The 21,480-nt window shown below is 38.1% G+C and overlaps 1 protein-coding gene across 1 annotated transcript in view; it reads right to left on the reverse strand.

The window, feature by feature from the left end:
* Positions 1–7,372: 7,372 nt before the first annotated feature.
* Positions 7,373–21,480, reverse strand: part of LOC108675320 (guanylate cyclase 32E-like) — a 43,495-nt gene continuing 29,387 nt past the window's right edge. The window contains exons 16-25 of the mRNA XM_047881616.1: positions 19,267–19,447; positions 16,879–17,002; positions 15,667–15,801; positions 15,319–15,431; positions 14,617–14,768; positions 12,608–12,706; positions 11,139–11,283; positions 10,630–10,728; positions 10,181–10,306; positions 7,373–9,901 (exon numbers count right to left, since the gene is read on the reverse strand). Coding sequence (XP_047737572.1) covers positions 8,913–9,901; positions 10,181–10,306; positions 10,630–10,728; positions 11,139–11,283; positions 12,608–12,706; positions 14,617–14,768; positions 15,319–15,431; positions 15,667–15,801; positions 16,879–17,002; positions 19,267–19,447 — 2,163 coding nt within the window. The 3' untranslated portion in view covers positions 7,373–8,912. The remainder of the gene's footprint in view (positions 9,902–10,180; positions 10,307–10,629; positions 10,729–11,138; positions 11,284–12,607; positions 12,707–14,616; positions 14,769–15,318; positions 15,432–15,666; positions 15,802–16,878; positions 17,003–19,266; positions 19,448–21,480) is intronic.

Genomic DNA, 21,480 nt, shown 5'->3' on the forward strand with positions numbered 1-21,480 from the left:
GACTTTTGCATACTTAAAATATTTAACTAAATAGTATGTCTGCTGATAAATGGATCAGAAAGAGCACATAGCTTGTTAACAATTTGAAATGTAGACATTATAATACTTGCAATGGGTTTGTGCGACAGACACCAGACGCTCGTTTTTGTTCAACCCAGCAAGCTTTGACTGGTCGAGTCAACGTTGAAGCAACATCGGTTCGCGATATTGGAATCGTGTTGAAAACTAGTTCAAAAAGAAAATAAAATACTTAAAAAAAACTTTAAAAAAACCACGTTTTTCTTGTGGACTAAAAAGTAGAAAATAAATTATGGCTCGCCCCAAAAAAACGTGTGTCGGGCAGATTTATGATTAAAGCGAAAAGCACACAACACACGAATTTTGGAAATTTGATAAAATTGTTTGGCGAAAATAGCCTGCATGCCGAATTTCAGATCTCTAGAGCAATCAGAAGTGGGCTAATTTTCGTTGTCAATGTTAACAACAAACAAACGCGAAGCTGAGTTAAGAAAAACGTGTTAATTAAAGCAACGATGTTAGCGACGCAGTGCAATAATGTTTTTATAGTACAGTTAGGGATTCTGAATTTTGGTTTTAAGTCACCTCGGACGTGAACTCATTCAGATAAGCTCCACACTTATTCATTGCTGTGTGATCCACCACGGAGAGAAGCTCCGAATCTTGGGTACAAAGTAAAAACTAGAGGACAGAGGACACAGAACACACGGTTATATTCTTGTCTTTGTTTGCATTTGTCGTTTGTTTCTTATAGTTTTAATTTAACGTTTTTATTAATATTTTTTACCACTATAACCACGACATTTTGGTGTTAAAGTTTAGTAACGTTCAGGATACCGTGTGTTTTCGGAGCCTTGTCTCATGTGTTGGGTCCCCGTATGTGCCTGTCATCTACTCGCTGGACTCAGCCCATTTGTTTCGTTTTTGGCCCACGTACGTGAATTGACGATTGTTCGAGATGGCAAATGTTCATGTTGGACACGATTCTGCGCCCAGCTTACAAGAGGTCAGCTTCACCAAGAAAACCTCGAGCAGTTCACGAAGTTTTTCTCAAGACTGGAGGTTAGAGAAATGTCGTTGCCAATTGAATGCCAAGAAACGTTAAGTCAGTTTAAGAGAAGGTGGCGTCATATTTTAATATCAGAATTCCCACCTGTGAAAGTGTCCTTTCCTGTCTACGCTGTAAGAAGATGAATGATACGGCTAACGCAGTACCAGCGTTCCAATATCAAAGAGCCGAAGTTTTGTCAACGCGATAATTCTCGTCATCGCCCCCAGAAGGTTGGGAACCTTAACCAGACTATGTAGCGGCCATATGTACGACTCTGAGGATATAGTCTGCAGTTTCTTTCATCGCGCCGGTCACATGAGGTACAATTGTAGCACCCGATTAAGGCTATGTTTTATTTGCGGCTCAGGAAGTCATTTTCTTCGTAAATGTCCCTACTACAGATCTGCTCATTTTAACAAGTTTGCTGGTCCAAGAATCTCGCACAGGCCGTTCTCGACGAGTTCCCGAATCTGGTGTTCTTAGAGCCGTCAATTTAGCTGTGGACTTAAATAAAGATGATTTTCTTGGCAATGGCATGTCACTAAACAATGTAGGTCCCGGTTTTTAAAGCTTGTTGTGTGCCCCTCGAACGCCCCTCGCGCGCAATTGCTTGTGCGTGATGTGGAGTTTCCGTCGTCCAATACGAGTGGCTATAAATGCACTTTCGAGGCGTGTGACGTGAATGACGGTGCCTGTGTAAGCGACCCAAGTAAATTACTGGATAAAGCGTCAAATTATGGGGAAGTGTTTCAGAGCGCATGAACGATGGTGATCTAGTCAAGGAATTGCACGAATTGAAGGATAAGTACCATCTTTTCGTTAATTTGCAAGACCTTGCCACAGAAGCTGTTCCCGAACGGAAGCCGCAACCCATTACTGAAAGAAATTCACTAGAACAGAGTTTGATGCAAGAAGTGGAAAAAGTCGTGGAGGAGGAATTGTGTGTGGCAGAAGTGTGTGTGGTGTCAACTCCAGTAGATTCGTATATTTTATGCAAGCCGCCAGATCAATTTGAACCACTTTCTGTAGGAAATCAAAAGGTTACTGATAGTGGATCGAGCGATGAGGATAGTCTATCAAAGGATAGACTCTTTGTATGGTTAGACCAGGCGATGTCTGTTCACAAAGAAATGTTGAATCGAGTAATGACGTATCGAAGAGTTTTGACCGGAACTGAAAAAAAACTGGGCAGATTTAATTGATTTGGATGATGAGAATGATCAGGGTGATTCGTTGCATGATTTGGCGAAGAAGAATGCGTTAAAGGCTGCAATGGAACATATGAAGTATGTGCGTGAAATTATCAGAGATTAAAAATGCGTGACAGAGCCGTGACGGGATGAACAAGTAGGAAAAAGTGTCTGAGGAGGATAGTATTTGGTAAAACAGAGCCAACCTAATGTTGAAGAGCTTGTAGTGGATTTTTGTAAAACAGAAGCGTTGTAATGTCTATATTTAAAGGTTTCGCATTCATCATTCCTTTCTAGTGTACATATATTTTATATGTCCCGTACGGATTGTTTTTTCGATTGATTATGAATAACATGTACATCTGAATCTTGAATGAATTTTAAGGCTACCAGCGTGTGTATTCTTGTGTTTTAAAATAGCAAATATCGTATATAAGCTCGAAAATGTCTTGTGTAATATTGTATATTCAGGCCCTAGGTTCAATCTTGATCTCTCTCCTGCTTACTAACACTTTTTAAGTGCAATGGTTTGCACTTGGTGGGGGGTGATGTTAGGCGACGCAGTGAAATAATGTTTTTATAGTTCAGTTAGGTATTCTGATTTTTGGTTTTAAGTTACCTCGGACGTGACCTCATTCAGATAAGCTCTGCACTTATTCTTTGCTGTGTGGTCCACCACGGTGAGAGGCTCCAAATCTTGAGTCCAGAGTAAGAACTAGAGAAAAGGGAACACACGGTTATATTCTTGTCTCTGTCTGTATTTGTACTTTGTTTGTTATAGTTTTCATTTAACATTTTTATTCATCATTTTTACCACTATACCCACGACATCGTCATTCTTGTATTGTCGCGTTGACGTTGACGTTGAAATGATGTTACACGCACGACGTTGTAACGTACAAATGGAGATGGCCCAAAGGTTAAAGTTCAGAGTACCAAGATTGACGCACTAGAGAGGTGCGGGTTCGATCCCAGCTCTGTGCGCCAGTTTCTGGTCAGAATCGGCAAGGAGGCCGGGCGGTTAAGCACAGCAGAATTGTAGCAGTCAGTTGCGAGTTCGAGACCTCAAAATGCTGTCAATGTTCTACGATGTTAAGAATCGGCGACAGGCCTACGGCCTAATAAACGCTGAAACCGCTATTATCATTATTATTATTATTATTATTATTATTATTATTATTATTATTATTATTATTATTATTATTATANATTCTTGTTGTTATTCTTGTTGTTATTCTTGTTGTTATTCTTGTTGTTATTCTTGTTGTTATTCTTGTTGTTATTCTTGTTGTTATTCTTGTTGTTATTCTTGTTGTTATTCTTGTTGTTATTCTTGTTGTTATTCTTGTTGTTATTCTTGTTGTTATTCTTGTTGTTATTCTTGTTGTTATTCTTGTTGTTATTCTTGTTGTTATTCTTGTTGTTATTCTTGTTGTTATTCTTGTTGTTATTCTTGTTGTTATTCTTGTTGTTATTCTTGTTGTTATTCTTGTTGTTATTCTTGTTGTTATTCTTGTTGTTATTCTTGTTGTTATTCTTGTTGTTATTCTTGTTGTTATTCTTGTTGTTATTCTTGTTGTTATTCTTGTTGTTATTCTTGTTGTTATTCTTGTTGTTATTCTTGTTGTTATTCTTGTTGTTATTCTTGTTGTTATTCTTGTTGTTATTCTTGTTGTTATTCTTGTTATTATTCTTGTTATTATTCTTGTTATTATTCTTGTTATTATTCTTGTTATTATTCTTGTTATTATTCTTGTTATTATTCTTGTTATTATTCTTATTATTATTCTTATTATTATTCTTATTATTATTCTTATTATTATTCTTATTATTATTCTTATTATTATTCTTATTCTTACTATTATTATTAAATCACATTGATAGTATGTTAGTTTTAAGGCGAGTATGTAAGCTAGAAAAAAACTTATTTTATTTACAGACTGATCAATTTGAAACTTGGTACAGGAATGTAAAAAAGAATTCGAAGAATTTTTGGTTCATTTCAATTTTTCAGAAAAATGAAAGAAAACGTGAAATTCATATAATACAGTAAAAAAAGGGTACTGTAAAAATCTATCTACTCATTCGAATTAACGTGCTACAACATCGTGGACATATCATTGGATTCGTAAAGACTATATCAAATTTGATTTTTTATATTTATATATATTCAATTTTTTAACATAAAATCAAAACTTGAAAGAAATCGGAAAAATTACCGGGCGATCTCTAGAGATTTTTCCTAATAATCGGATGTTGTATCTCTCAATGCTGTGGCTTGAAAATCATAGGGGGAGATAGATTTTTAAGATGACGTATTTCGGAAATTTCAATTGTTCAGGAGAGCTAAATAAGTAAAATTTATTGGAAAAAAGAGGAACATGCCCCAAAAAATTGCTTGATATTGTAGTGGAAATAGATTTATTCATGTCTATATAGACATAAGTAGCAATGTATTAGGTATTAGGATTTTGATTTTTCATTTTTAGTTTTCAATCACCTTAGCCGTGACCTCCAGCAACATTGCGTTTTACCTGTCATTGTGTCTAGTGTTCTTGCCGTGGAGGTACGTTAATCGATAGCTCTGTGATTATATTTGTGAGTGTTCAATTTTAGAAGTGAAAATAATCGTGTAATTGATTATTTGTGCGTGTTAATTTGTTTACTATGTTTATTATATATTCATTCCCTAGTTAGTTATTTCAAGCGTTATTTTTGTTCTATTTCAGGAAGGCCTCGATGTTCGAACTCGATATATATAAGCTCAAGATATGAACTCGATATTTGGACTTGATTATTGAACTTTGAAGTGAAGTGAAAGTGAGTGAAATGCACTGTTAAAGCTCTGGTTAACGTCAGGTTAGGATTAGGGTGTTAGGTTTGTTGTGTTTTGTTTCTATTTATTCATTGTTAATTATATTTACTTGCAATTGTTTATTCATTGAAGAAAATCGTTGGCCTTGAAAAGTTGATTAAAGTCTTTAAGAACGATCACGTGCTATGTGTCGGGGAGACGTGAGTTTAACCCTTTCACGGGTAAGTTACCATATATGATCACTTGAAATCGCGTCACAAAAAGCCTCACCACGGCTTCCTGTTTGTTTTTGAGGCATCCTTATAACGCCTCAGTCAATCCCAAATTATCTGACCATCGTTCTATCTATAGCATCACCAGCTGCAAAGTCCACAAATTGAAATATGAGCATTTAAATGAAGGTTTTGACTCGGACAATGGAATTGACGCTCTTTCCGCATTTTCTTCATAAGGTGGAAGTATCAATATATATATTTATTTATTTTGGCAACTTGATTAAATTTAATTAAATTAAATTTTTATGTTTCTAATTTTTCATTTGCGTAAACTGAATTTTGATTATAAAGAAAAATTATTATGTACCTATCGCATTTATTGAATTCTTCAAGTGCGATTTAAACCTTCAATAGGCAAAATTTGCAAAAATTCATAGAAATAAATATATTGTATAATACTTCTTACTTTCTTGAAATGGTTTCTGAAATTTTAATTTCTGGATATTTCAATGCTTGCCCGCTAAAGGGCTAATAAGAGATAGTCCCCCAACAGTATTGTAGCCCAAACTTCTCAGTGCCCATTAATTACATTTATAGGGTATCTACCAGCACGCGTCTCTAGACTTATTCGTGTCCAGTTTAACGTGAATTGTAAGCTATAAATGTGAATTTTTATGATTATATATTTATAAAAATGTTCATTTTATATAAAATCAAAAAGATCTAACGCAAAATACGTTGCATCCTTAGTATTTGCTTACTTGAACGCGCATCGTTTGTAGCTTTCAAACGAGTGCAGACACTTTGCAATTAATGAGAATAATGATCTATAAATACCATTTTTTAAATGAAAATTTGTAAATATTGTTATAAAATGGTCATTTTTATAAAAGTTCAAACCAACCTTGCGCAAAAATTATTGCATTTACATCCATGGCATTGGCTTTGTTGAACGCGTCTCGTTTGTGGCTTCCAAACGAGTGCAAACACTTAGTAATTAACGTGAATAATGACCCATTAATACACATTTAATTTAAAGAAATCTTTTACATATTGTTAAAAAATGTTCATTTCATATATTTTTGATATTGCTACACGAATAAACTCGAGCACGCACATATATGCGGTTTGCTGCGTTAGACGCGCCTTTTCAGCAGCTACATAATGAGCCAAGAAACCGGAGAAGCCAAAATGTTCGATTTTTAACGTACATGTTCCCCCTTAAAAATTGAATTGACGTCATCAGTGCATCGTTTATACTCTATATCGTGTTGATATATGACCGAGTCTCATTATTTATAGACATTTGCTTACCAAATGCCAAATATGGTAAATTATATGAATATCGTATTACAATTATCTATATTACATAGAGCCATGTATATGTGCGCCGGTATCACAGCCTAATCATTCTGTTATCAATCATCCAGATCTCAAACATTCAGAATACAATCATCCTTTTCTCAACCATGCACTTTTAAATCATCCAGTCTCAGTCACCCAGTTCTCAGTCACCTAGTTCTCTACCATTCAGTTTTTATTCAGCCACTTCACTATCATCCAGTTCTCAATAATGTAAATCTCAATTATTCAGTTCTCAATCAGTCACTCCTCAATTATACCGGCTATCAATCAAGAATATCTCAATTATACAGCCCCCAATCCTGTTCCATTATTTATTTCATTTGGCGTGCCTTCGAATTTCACATCAAGAAAAAGAAAACTCCGGCGTTAGGCTTCACGTTCTCATTTATTTATAAGCGGTTCAATTTATTATCCAATTCATTTATTTATAAGCGGTCCATAATTCCCAAAGTTATTCTTACTCTCTATGGAAGAATATCAACAGGGATCACAACAATGTTGAAATATCTGTGATGCAGCCGGTCGTTACAATACAGTCTCGACTGTACGGTCGTTGCAATACAGTCTCGACTGTACGGCCGTTACAATAGTCTCTACTGTACGGCCGTTACAATACAGTCTTGAATGTACGGTCGTTACAATACAGTCTTGACTGTACGGTCGTTACAATACAGTCTTGACTATACGGTCGTTACAATATCGTTTTAACTGTATGTAATCTTTGGTAGCACTGTTGACTATGAAGTTTTAAGTGACTAGAAATCATAACCTGCCAGCATATATAAACGTGTTAGCTACTTTAGCTTGAAGGTTAAAAATATCTAAAATTATAATAATGTAACCTGCGTTGCTTCTGAAACTGCAAGTTAATTTTGTATTGCATTAATGGAATCTACTCGACAACAGAGCATCAGCATTGGCTATTATAATTCGGCTTAAATCTATTCTGGAAAATGCTCAAGTTTTCAAATAAAAACTTGCAATGATAACTTCAAAGACGCATTTTATAGAGTGGACGCCGAAGAAAGACATAATTTTTATAAACGATTGATCAACCGACTTGATTCACTAGCGTCTAATATTCGAAAATATTTGATAATTTATCTATATAACGTCATTTTAATATAAAACAACTTCCTGTTACTATTAATCAAATGACAAACGTGCAACATTTCCTTATCCATCTAATAATTTACAGGGAAAATAATAAAAATCCCAGTCCCTTTTTTAAAATTTTAAATTTCTTTAACTACAATTCCGCTGTATCTGCCACGAAGCTCATGTAATTATATTACCATTGTTGGCATTTTAATATAATTAAATGCCAACGCTGTGTAATTACCAAACAAAAGCGGTTTTACTTATATTATTTTGTAATTAATTGTGCATGGCACCGGACAAACATACGCAATTTTATAGATAAATGAATACGGTTAAGTAATACGGATTCCTATACACGCCAATGTTATTTGTAGAAATAGGTTGTACAATCATGTTCTACAAAACACCATCGCTACTTTCTCCCTCGCTTGTACTGAGTGTTGCTTGGAGGTAAAAGTCACTTCTAAAAAAGTAATGCATGTGATATGATTCATGACACTGACTCCCGTGGAAATTTAAACATTATCGGATAGAACAATTGAACTCTTGCTATAATTTCATTATTTCTTCTATAATTTTTCGATCGTCTCAACTTTCCTACAAAGGGTTTCGTTCAAAGCTCAATTTGGTACGTATCGCGTCACAAGAATGTTACTTCATTAGAATGTACAGCTCTGGCGCTGACAATACTCACTGAAAGCTCTGGAATACTAAGAAGCGGATGATAGATCTATGGAAAAATTGAAGAATGCGACTTGTAATTTTCTAACAGCGGCCTTCATTCATTTTCGATTTAATCTTGTTGCAAGTATCAAGTATTTTTTCTTGTAACTCAATGACAAAAGTAATTTTAGATCCCATCGTTCGTTGGGGTCTTTATAGATTATTAAGATGTTTATTACGTTTTTATTAGATGTTTAAGATGCTACTGCTGTATGGTATAACAATAAATAGTTTCACGAGGTCCCATGACAACATAACATAAAACTATCATTGTAATGTGCTCATCGGAAAAAGTATCGTAGCATAGAAATATATTATGCTTGGTTCAATTAAACCAACACCAATAATTAAAACGAGACTTAATCCAGCGTGCGCATAATAGCAACTATATAGCGACAGAAAATTAGGTTGCGTACATGACTAGTTGCCAAAGCCTAAACCAAAGTCTCAGGGTCAGAATTGCGTCTGGCAAGTCTTGTTGGTCTTACTTTATCATTACGCGAGCCGATCAGAGGCTTGAGTTCCGACGCAAGCTTGTCGTACGTACACTCATTTGGTTCCCAGAGCTCGAGTTTGGTCTTCAAGCAAGCGGTTCCTCGAAATGAACATCTTGGCATACGTGATTTAGTGGTCTGGCCTACGACAAAGTCAGGCTTCGTCTTGAGAGACCCGTTGTGATTCGCAACTCTTGTTTCAAAATTTAGAGTAGAAATAGGCTTTTCTAAAATATTTTCGGTTTCCAGAGCAATTTCCGATTTTCTTTCCTTTAAATTTTCTTTTTCAGAGTATTTGAGCAAATTATTGTACAGTTTTTGAGGTGATTGGTAAAGTTTACAACTAATTTGATCATTGCCTACAAATTGGATACAAGGACACGAGTTCCGTTTTTCATTAGAAAAATAAAGCATTTCACGTAAATATTTCCTAGCCGAGGCACGAGTTACTAATTGATAATTTGATTCTTTGTCTGGACATTTTGATATCTTTGCATTTTGATCATGTTCGGCATCATCTTTCTCGACCATGGGAACAGCAGTAGTTTTCTTTGAATAAACACAATCATCCGAGGCATCGCCCGCCGGAACATTCTGTAGTCCTTCTGAAGGATGACATGGACAATCTTTATTGGAGGTCTCCTCGAATGACACGTCCCTGAGCGGCTGCAGCAAATCCTGTTCTCTGCAGCGCAGATCCAGCGCATCATCGTTATGGATATTGGAACCGGAAGACTCCTGTTTCATCTTCGGATCCTCCTGAGTTAAGTTCCTGGTGGCTTTCAGTTCTGTCGCGTCAACCTTGACCTCCAAGAAGCTCATGCAAGAGTCCTTTGTGGCCAGCTTCTTCGTAGGGCTTTTATCGCAGCTTTCGGTGCCGGTAGGATTCCTCCTCATCTTAATCACAGCCTGAGGCTCAGTCGATTTGCCTGGGAAAATCAACCAGGACGGAAACATGACATTTTTCAAAGACGAATATGGTCGTTGGTTGCGGCCAGAAGGAATATATATCCCTCAATTAAAAGTTTACTTAATTATAAATAGAAATTTCATGGTTGACACATATACATAAAAATGATACAATTTTGCCCCAAATGAAAGGTTTGCCATTAAAATTGTTAGTCACAGAAGATATGTTCTCGCAATTTCTTTAGATTTTCACAGAAAAATGTCATTTTTTTAAAGCTCGCGAAAGGCGCAGTACTGACCCAGGAGCCAATATGTGGTCATGCAGCCTTTCCCTTTGATTGGTATGGATCCCCTCTTCTCCAGGATAAAGCCTTTCAAATCAGTGAGAATATTGCGCACTGGTTCAGAGCAGTGGATCCGGAGAGCTGGAAAAATAAGATCAAATTAATAAAATAGGTTCCGAAATTTCCCTAAAACTCGTTCGTAATCTTTTTATTTTACACCATTAGCAGTGTGAAAAGATAACTTATCAGCACAGTTTTTATAACTGGGTTAATCACTCACCTTTATCCCCAATTATTACACATCATCATCATATATGCACAGAATCAACGGATATTGCAATGCAAATTGTTAATCTTTCCATTATTAATACAAAAATAAAAAACAAAAACTCCACACAGACGTATTAAAATTGGAAAAAAAAAGTTTTCAAAATAAAAATTTGTTCGGGCTGAGTTGATATTACGTTGGCCGGAGGACTCCATCCTGCTGGCGGTGTTGACGGTGTCGCCGAAGAGACAATAGCGCGGCATCTTCTGCCCCACCACGCCCGCGCACACCGGACCTGTAGCACATATTTTTCGCTCACATATTTTATTTGGTGCACGTATGGCACGTGTGCGGCACGTCTTGGTGACTCATATGTTCAAATTGATGGTACGTCTCGCGCTTGAGGATAGGTTATAAATTCTACTTAGGTCTAAATGAGTTAATTGAAGGCATTGATGTTTCAATGAGGCACTTCATGGTCACCCATATATTCAATTTAGTGACACGTCTCATCCGGGAGGAAAGATGATGAATTAAACTAAAATTGAAATGAGTTAATTGGTGCATCGATCTTTCAAACATAACGAAAAATTCATCATAAAACTCTTTACCGCGAAAGAAACATGAGGAAAGACACGAATACGACACACTATTCTTTTATAACAACCAGTAACGATCTTCCAATAGAAGATAATAATAACTAACCAGAATGAAGACCGATCCTAAGCATGAGCGTGTCGCTGGGGCGGTGTCGTATTTTGAACTTCCTGATGGCGTCGAGCAGCGTGAGCGACATGCCAGCGACCTCGCTAGCGTGACGGAGACCGTTGCGTAGCGGGGCACCGCTCACCTTAGCGGACACATCTTCATTAAACCGTGAATATATTGCATTCATTAAACTGCGGACGAATCTCATTAATTAAACTGTGAATGTATCGCATTAATTAAACTGAATGTATCGCATTAATTAAACTGTGAATGTATCGCATTAATTAAACTGTGAATGTATCGCATTAATTAAACCGTGAATATATCGCATTCATATTGAACTGCGGACGAATCTCATTCATAAAACCTTGGATGACACTCATTCGTAAAAGCTTCAATGATGCTTATTCATATAACATTGGAAGAATCGCATTCATAGACAGTGTATGAATCGCTTTCATAAAACCTTGAATAGGTTCATAAACCATTGAAGGCTCATAAAACCTTGAATGAATTGCATTCAAAAAACCTTGAATTCTACTCATTTGTAAAATCTTTAATGGTACTAATTCATAAAAAACTAAGTTTATCGCATTCACAAAAAAAAATTGAATGAATCGTATACCTAAAACCGTGAATGAACCGCATTTATTAAACTGTAAATTATCTCATTCATAAAAAAGTCCATGAATCTCATACAACGCAATCAAGGGTTCGAGAATTTGCCCGTGCATGGATCAATCATCTTGGTGTTGCTTTCGTCTCAATTTAGAGGGTAACTCTGGGGCGATGATTCATCCCGACGCCAACGCTTCATGGACGCGTGGGATTAAATAATAGAAAATAATACACACAGCATTGGTTATACGTATCATATCAATGCTCACAGCAATGGTTATGCCATACCAGAGCTCACAGCAATGGTTATGTCATTTGCAGAAGACGTAAATCATGTTATTGAATCTTTGCTTAGCTAGTACATAGTTATTTTACAGTGTGTAGCAAATACATTTACGTCCCAATTTTACACAATCGTAGCAAATTTATCTAAGATATGGACTTAACAACAAAATCGATAAGCCAAAATAATATTTTTAATGAAGAGACCAGGCATGCACGCCTGGGTATTCAGTACCAATTACTACTCACCATCAGGTAGGCATCGCCGATGGTTTCTACTTTGTAAAGTATTTAATACCATGCACCACTCACCACCATGTATAGGGATCACCGATGGTTTCCACTTTGTAGAGTATTTAATACCATGCACCACTCACCACCATGTAGGCATCTCCGATGGTTAACACTTTATTGAGTATTTAATACCATGCACCACTCACCACCATATAGGCACCTCCGATGGTTAACACTTTATTGAGTATTTAATACCATGCACCACTCACCACCATGTAGGCATCTCCGATGGTTAACACTTTATTGAGTATTTAATACCATGCACCACTCACCACCATGTAGGCATCACCGATGGTTTCCACTTTGTAGACGTCGAAGTTGCCAACGATGGCGTCAAAGCAGGTGTACAAGTCGTTCAGAAAGTCAACAATCTGCACAAAATTGATGAATATCAATTGATTTTCCAGCACACCTGCCTTCACAAGAGCATGCCGCTACACACCAGCTGCATTGACGAGAAATGTTTAGAAAATTATTTTAAACTCACTTATTGCAGATGAGAACAATAAGGAAAATTAAAATTTGAAAACTTCATCACACTGAAGATGAATTTATTCAGAGTAAAAGAAAAGCCATCGGCAAAACTTTCGCAAAAACTAAGCCAAATAAATTAAAAGTTAGTTTAGTAAAGCAAACAAAAGCATTTTGTCAAACCATTAAGCCATTTACATCTGCAAAATTTCTGGAACAATGCGGCCGTTATCTGTAAATGTTGCAGTATTATTTAAATATCAATTATTTTCCGGTAAATTTGAATTTTCTACGGCAGCCACTCAGAACAGGCTGGATAGATTCCGTATTTGAATGAGTCTTCCTCACACTTTTATTATAAACATCAAGTGGCAGGGCAATTCCACTGCACCCGAATTGCAAGCTTCATATTAATCACGTCCCTTGTCCCCGCGTCAACGCGACTGCAAAGCCTGAGGCTTCATTTGCAAGTCCCTTCAATGGAGCGAGGAAATAAATAGTGAAGCTTGGGCTGGTGTGTGCAAACGCGCGTCAAACGGTGGACAAGCTACCACGGCATTAAAGTCCATTCAACTGGGGGCACGTCTTGCTCAGGAAAATGAATGGAAAAATTGTCCAAAAATTAACACGATTTCTGCATGTAGCACTGATACCTTTTTTATACTGATACAATATGGTCAATCGGGGCCAAGTTGATCTACCTACACACAGACAAAAAAAATCGTCACTATTTGGAGAATTTATCCATTCATTTCTCTGAGCGATCTTTGTTTTTTTTTAAGGTAGTGAGCATCGTTCACCTTGGCAGCAGATATTATGCACAGACTGGATACAATAAATTTAATTTTAATGATGAGTTTGGTTGATGTCGAGCGTGGCACGCGAAATTAGCTCTTCAAGGCAATTAAGGTTCTTTGATTGAATTAAAGTCAGTTAAATGGAATAATAATATAGTTGTTAAAGATTTTACTTCGTAAATGCCAGGTGGTCACGAGCTCTCGGTTCATTAACAGAGCCTCAAAAGTCGCGGGTTAATTAGTCTCATATTTAACTCACAATTATTTCCGATAACGATTATTCTATAGTCATATTCAGATTAAATAATCACTAATAAAAAAAATCACCACTAAGGTAAAGTTTTTTTTAGACTAGCTAAATTAACTTGAGGTAAAGCAGGGCTTTGAGTGAGCTGAGTTAAATGCTGTTGAATAATTTGAGATAACACATGATTTGAACAACATTTAGGCAGACCGACGGTGCCATGGCTCAGTAAATACCAAGTACGTCAGCACAAAAAAAAAACACTTGCATCGATCTCGTCTGAAGTGGTTTGCGATGACAAGATGCATTCAGTAGAGATAAATATTTCATCGCGTTCTGCTGGAATCGAGTTCTAAAATACTTTTTTGTAGGTGCATATATATGGTGCATATACAATATCTTTAAAAAATTGTCATTTGAATTGTTTTTTAACTAGCAAATGTATGTCATTCTTAGTTCACTGCGTCGTGTTGTGTCTGTATCAAAGTCAGCAGTTGGGGCCGAACTTTGAAAATCGTCTAAGTACACGTACGTAACGGCCCAAATAAAACATTGTTGCAACGAAATTAACTCCCGATCAAAGTTACTGGAACGAAATCAACGCGTGTCCAGCATTATTTCAAAGAAATTAACGCATGATCAACATTTTTTCCAAAGAAATCAACACGTGATCAACATTATTTCAAAGAAATTAATTATATTAATTATTATTAACGCTTTTTCAGCGTCATTTGCAAGGATTATATGTAATTAGAATAGCAGGCCTGACTTCGAGCGCGGTGCTGGTGGCGGAGAGTTGCGTGAAGCCGACGATGTCGCTGAAGTAGATGGTGACGCTGTCGTAGTGCTCCGCCTCCACGGGGTTACCGCGCCGCAGCTGCTCTGCTACCGACCGCGGCAGCATCTTGAAGAGCAGCGCCTCTGTACGGCGACATGACATAACATAACATAACATAACATAGCATAACACAACATAACATAACATAACACATAACATAACATATTAATCTCGGCGCTGAATTGTAGGCCTGATGTGGCCTGTCGCCAATTCTTTTCCTTTTCGTGCCTTGTTCACAGAAGATCTAAAATCGTATCATTTGACCGGATCTTTTCATGACTGACGATAGTTTGAAGTAGCTACCAGACTTCTACCGGGTTCGATATGGTGCTAGGCATGAACAGGGTGATGTCAAGGTAGATGAAAACCGTGCTTGGCATGAATACAACTTGCTTACAAAACATGAAATGATATAGTTGCTCAGTAACATATTTGTAAGTTTATTTCATAGCTGATAAAGTATGAGAATTTCATAACAGTTTCATTGATTCATGGTAATTCGAAACGAGTGGGGAAAATGTTGAATTACACACGAAAAAACTTTCTATATTACTCGATATAAAAAATAACAGATAATTTACGGCTCTTTGGTTTCTCATAAAATATCTACTCACTATTCATCATGAACTCTACCTGTTTTTTTCTTCTCTTCGTCGAGCTGCTGCGTTCTGTCAGACACGAGCGCCTCCAGATCGATGGCGTACTGTTCCATCAGCGCCAGCATGTTGTCGAAGATATTCGACTTCCTGGAGAAACGTACGAAATAACAGACACACCGATACTTAACACTTTCAACTAACTAATTTATCCGCAACTACGTTACATTTCTCACTTAGTCTACCACTGTTCGTATGCCCTTAACTCACTACTCACATGCCCTTCACTACTCACATGCCCTTCACTACTCACACGCCCTTCACTACTCACATGCCCTTCACTACTCACACGTCCTTCACTACTCACACGCTCTTCACTACTCACATGCCCTTCCTCATAGGGCGCAGTCGTGTGCGCACGACGCGGAAGTCCGGCCTGTCGTCAGGGCTCTCGGCCCAGCAGTCCCGCAGCACCGCGCGCACGCACTCCAGGCACCCCTCCATGCCCCCCATCCCCGGCCTGCATCCCCCCCGGGGCACGAAATTTCAATTAATTTAAGAAGAGAACTGAACTTATGAGTTCATAAGAAAGTTAAGATTGAAGGATGTATTTCTTCGTATCAAAGAAATTCAGTTAATACTTTAAGAAGGGGACTAGGGCCATAGTTTCAAAAAAAGTTAAGAGATCGTAAGTTCATCAGCCAATCATTGACGGCCTTTCAAGCAAAATCTACCAATCATCGACAAGAAAATAGAGCGTAAGTACTTACGTTCACTTAGCGAGTTTTTTAAGTATGGCCCCTGAAATTATAAGTTCATGAGAAAAACAAGACTGAAGGATGAATTCCTTCGTATCGAAGGAATTTCAGTAGTTGATGGATAATTAACACTCTGATGTATAATGGAAAGATGAAAGGCTGCAAAGAAGAACGAACAGCGAACAATTTTGTTGAGAAGAAGGAATTTTATTAAGTTTGAATATATAATGATTAATTTCCGAAAATTTGTCTAGACGATAATAAGCGCATAAAAATTGCCAGCAAATATTTCAAATCTTATAACGGTCACCTGTACGGTCCCCCCGGCCTGCGGTCACCTGTACGGTCCCCTGGCCTGCGGTCACCTGTACGGTCCTCCTGGCCCTGTCTCTTATACACATCTAGATGTGTATAAGAGACAGATATGACATCACTAATCTACTGACGCATAGACATGACATCACACTAATCTACCGATGCGTAGATATGACACCACACTAATCTACCGACCGCGTAGATATGACATCACTAATCTACCGACGCGTAGACATGACATCACTAAGCTACCGACGCGTAGACATGACATCACTAATCTACCGACGCGTAGATATGACATCATAAATCTACCGACGCGTAGACATGACATCACTAATCTACCGACGCGTAGATATGACACCACACTAATCTACCGACGCGTAGATATGACATCACTAATCTACCGACGCGTAGATATGACATCACTAATCTACCGACGCGTAGACATGACATCACTAATCTACCGACGCGTAGACATGACATCACTAATCTACCGACGCGTAGATATGATATCACTAATCCACCGACGCGTAGATGCTCCCACCTCGTAGAGGATGATGGCGAAGGAGTAGACGTCGCCCTTGGGGGAGCCCTCGGGGGAGGCCGCCAGCCCCTCCCTCAGCAGCTCGGGGGCGCGGTACAGCAGCGCTGGGGGATAGGGGGTTACTAGTGCCTAACTGGTAACTAGTGGTAATGGTAGGTAACTAGTGGTATTGATAGGTAACTGAAGGCAACTAGTGGTAATGGTAGATAACTGGAATATCCAGTGGTATTGGTGAGTAACTGAAGGTAACTAGAGGTATTGGTAGGTAACTAGTGGTAATGGGTAACTGGAGGTAACTAGTGTTATTGCCGCAGGTATCTAGTGGTAATTATAGGTAACTGGATGTAACTAGTGGTACTGGCAGGTAACTGAAGGTAACTAGTGGTAATTATAGGTAACTGAAGGCAACTAGTGGTAATTATAGGTAACTGGAGGTAACTAGTGGTATTGATAGGTAACTGAAGGTAACTAGTGGTATTGAGAGGTAACTGAAGGTAATTAGTGGTATTGACAGGTAACTAGTGGTAATGATAGGTAACTGGTGGCATTGATAGGTAACTGAAGGTAATTAGTGGTAATGATAGGTAACTGAATGCAACTAGTGGTAATGGTAGGTAACTAGTGGCATTAGTAGGTAATTGAAGGTAACTAGTGGTAATGATAGGTAACTAGTGGTAATGATAGGTAACTAGTGGTAATGATAGGTAACTAGTGGTAATGATAGGTAACTAGTGGTAATGATAGGTAACTAGTGGCATTGATAGGTAACTGAAGGTAATTAATTGCATTTGTAGGTCTATAAAGGTAACTAGTGGTATTGATAGGTATCGGGAGGTCACTGGTGGTATTAGAATAGAATAGAAGTGTCGGCGTTGAAGAAATAGGCCCATGGCCAGTTGCCGATTCTTGAACTTTTCGTGACTTGATTCACAAGGGATCCGGCCTTTGGAACCCGATTTTTTCATAACTGACGATTGATTGAGATAGCTGCTGGACTTATTGCCTGGTCCGTAATTTGCTGGACTTTTTAAGACTGAACATATGCTCCTGCATAGCTTCGTCTAGTCTGTTTTTGAAGATGTTCATACTCGGAGCATCAACGATACTATCAGGGAGGCTGTTCCACATGTCGGTGACTCGAAGCGAGAAGAAATGTTGTCGCATGGATGTGTTCCAACGCTGTTTTTTTAGTTTATAGCCGTGGCCCCTGGTGTTGGTTCTTAGGTAAATGAATGTGACCGGCGGTATTGGTTAGTAACCGAGGGTAACTCGTGGAATTGGCAACTAAATGTTAGAAATTATCTGAAGACTGAGAAAAAAGTACATATGCTTGACATATAAAATTCGCATATATAAAGTTTACCTTTGAAATGTCTAACAACGATTTATGAAGACAAATACTGCTGAGAGAACGACTGGTAAATACGGTAATATGTTATGGGTGCTTGAGTGGACACTGCAATAATCTGTGCAAAGCAAATATTTTTGCAAGAGAAATCAAGATCTCAAGCTTTTCCTTCACGCGGTGCGAAATTTTTGGACCGATCTAAAAGTTTACAGCAAATGTTTTAGGAGCCGTAATGACACTCCAAACTCAGTTTTTAGCAAGAGCAAATGTTTTAGGAGCCGTCACGACACTCCAAACACAGTTTGGAGCAAGAGGAAATGTTTTAGGAGCCATCATGACACTCCAAACATCGTTTGGAGCATGAGCAAATGTTTTAGGAGCCATCATGACACTCCAAACATCGTTTGGAGCATGAGCAAATGTTTTAGGAGCCATCATGACACTCCAAACACAGTTTGCAGCAAAAAAAAATGTTTGAGGAGTTGTCATGACACTCCAAACTCAGTTTGGAGTGAGAAGAAATGTTTTTAGAGACGCAACTGCTCCACTCAGGACGAGAGAGCTTAATCTATTCACAGTTAGCAGGTCACTGACCTGTGACCTCAAGTAATTAATGCGTCAGTTCGGCAAGACAGCAGCGCAAAAATTAATTTGGTTCAATCTCTCGACAATTTTTACGTTGCTTTACGATGAGATTTCACCGAAGAAATCAAAAGCGAGAATTTCCCCGAACCATTTATCAAAACAAGAACAAAAGCAGACAATGTTGTCTCTATAATCAGCCTGATTTTTTGATAAGAGAATCGGATTACATTGCTTTACGGTCTGTCATCATATTTCAACTCCTATGGTTTGATATATAACCGTGAGCTATGCAATCATTACAAGAAAAAAATAATCTCATAAACGAAATTCTTGTGCACGCGTGGGCTGGCATTTGATTACGAAATGAAACCTCCATAAAAAGCAGACACGAAGAAAAGTAAAAAAGGAACAGGAAAATATGCGTCGTAAATAAACCTGCGCTTTCCTGTTGAGTGAGGGCAGTGAAATCTGAAGTGATGTAAGAGGGCGCTTGGGACCTCAACGTGTGAAGGCCGAAGTCGGTGATCTTGACGACCCAGCGGGAGTCGACGAGGCAGTTGGAGGTCTTAAGGTTGCCGTGGCACCGCACCGGGGACTCGTGCAGGTAAATCATACCCTGGGCAAGGCAGGGAACCGCTAGCGTCAGTTCGAAAATTCAGTAAAAGAGAGAAAATCAGTCAATTTGGCTGTTCACTTTACCACGTTTTATTGAATTTAAATTTCTGAGTGTGGAGTGGACTCCAAAACGTTTTCTATATGATAAGATATGGTAAATTTTTGAGAAATTTTCTCTTCTCCTGAACTTTTTAAGGAACAAGTTAGGCATGTTCTAAGTAAGGTAGGAAATGAAAAAGGTACTCAAGGGGATAAATGTAACATGATAACCAAACTCCATGATGCAAAAATAGAAAATGGCATCAGCACCGCCTGCCAAAACCTGCCGAGGTCTTTCATGCGAGACGGCAAAATAAAACGCGAGTGAAAAATTTTGTATTCAAGGTCTAGGAGGATTGGGGCAGAAAAATGAAATTCGTTATATGAAAGAATAAAAAATCAGCCAAGACGAGACTGGCATCCGCTCAGGTTGATTAGGATCTCAGCTCAAATGTGTACAGTGGAGCTTTGTAAAATTAATTGATGCATGAGAATTTCAAAGGAAAACAAACATTAATTTTAATGGCGCTGAGTCATGAAAGAACATTTTGGAGTATGAAATGATAAACATTGCAGAAGAACTGTTTACTTAATGAAGAAATGATTTCAAGATTTCACGTCCGTCAGCATAAATGGTGTTGAAGAATGATAAACAAATAAAAGAAATCCTCCTTCAAAATAAATGTTTACAGGATGCTATGAACGGCACGTTACAATATAGAGTGTTCCACACGTTACTCGTATAAGGAATACAAACTTGTAGCGCGCTGCATTAGTAATAAGTAACAGCAACAAATTCCTCATTTTTCTCCTATTCGAGCTGGAATAAAAGCCCTCTCCTAAAGAAGAGACACTCTTCCGAGCTCTCCACTCTGCAGGCTCGTTGTGCAGCACAATGGCACAATGTCGGTTAGAGCGATTCATAAATGCAGCACGAAGCAATGAATGCATTTCTTCCGTGTGAATGCCGGCACGCACGAAGACGTAGAATTTCTTGCAAGCTACTCAGTTTATTTAAAGATCAAATCCATCACCTAATAGTAAAACTTTCCTATGTATTTTTTCTTAAGTATCTGAACATCTATATATTAGATTTTTAAAACTCGAGTCTATAAGTAAAGTCACAAGGAAAAATTTCTCAAATATTTTTGTAGGATATTAACAGATGCTAGAGGAATATTTTCTCTAAAATTTGCATATGCTTGTAAATTTTAATTTTGCATTCCATGAAAGCAAACATTATCTCGAGTTGTCTGCACAGCAACTGCTATAGGCTCGACAGCGAGCTTTATATTATAGCATCTGAGGATTACTTTAGTGATGAGAATTGACAAACGTGATGTACGTGGATCCTGGACTTGACCTACTCGAGGTACAGGCCGCATAAGTACCTGACAAGCACGAGCAGCCTACTCTGTAAAGTGCAGGCAGCCTGCTCTGTCATGTTAAGGCAGCCTGCTCTGACAAGTGCAAGTAGGCCGCACGTTCAATCATCTACAGAATAAGCCCCTAAAAGCATGAAAGCAATGGAAACGCAAAATCGCAAATGAAATGATTCCATTTGTTACAGCTCTAATTATTAAAAAATAAGAAAGATTTCCTTCAGAAGTGAACTTTAATTTGCCACTTCTAAGACACAATTGTGCCTCAGGATCCTTCATTCACGCGCTGCCACTTTGATCTGAGCCTGGCGCTGGAATAAGCCAAGGACCAGGCAGATCCAGGCCTGGAAATGAGCCATAAACTCGCGGCTGAAGTACTGGAAAAATTCCAGTGTTGTTCAGCGGCCAGCATGTCAAGTGAGGCGTACACCCTCTGCTGCATACAAGCTTCATGCACACAAAGATATTAATGAGACTTTGTCCGAGTAGCGATGTACTTTTGACTTTATGTGGGTCATCTTGACCTAGTTCTGCCCGCGAAAAGGACGTATAAGTGCTCCGCGCCGAAAATTTGTTATTATTCAGAATATATGACCGATAAATTTTTGTGAAT

The sequence above is a fragment of the Hyalella azteca genome, unplaced genomic scaffold (assembly GCF_000764305.2).
Source record: "Hyalella azteca isolate HAZT.00-mixed unplaced genomic scaffold, Hazt_2.0.2 contig8388, whole genome shotgun sequence".
In the NCBI taxonomy this organism is placed as follows: domain Eukaryota; kingdom Metazoa; phylum Arthropoda; class Malacostraca; order Amphipoda; family Hyalellidae; genus Hyalella; species Hyalella azteca.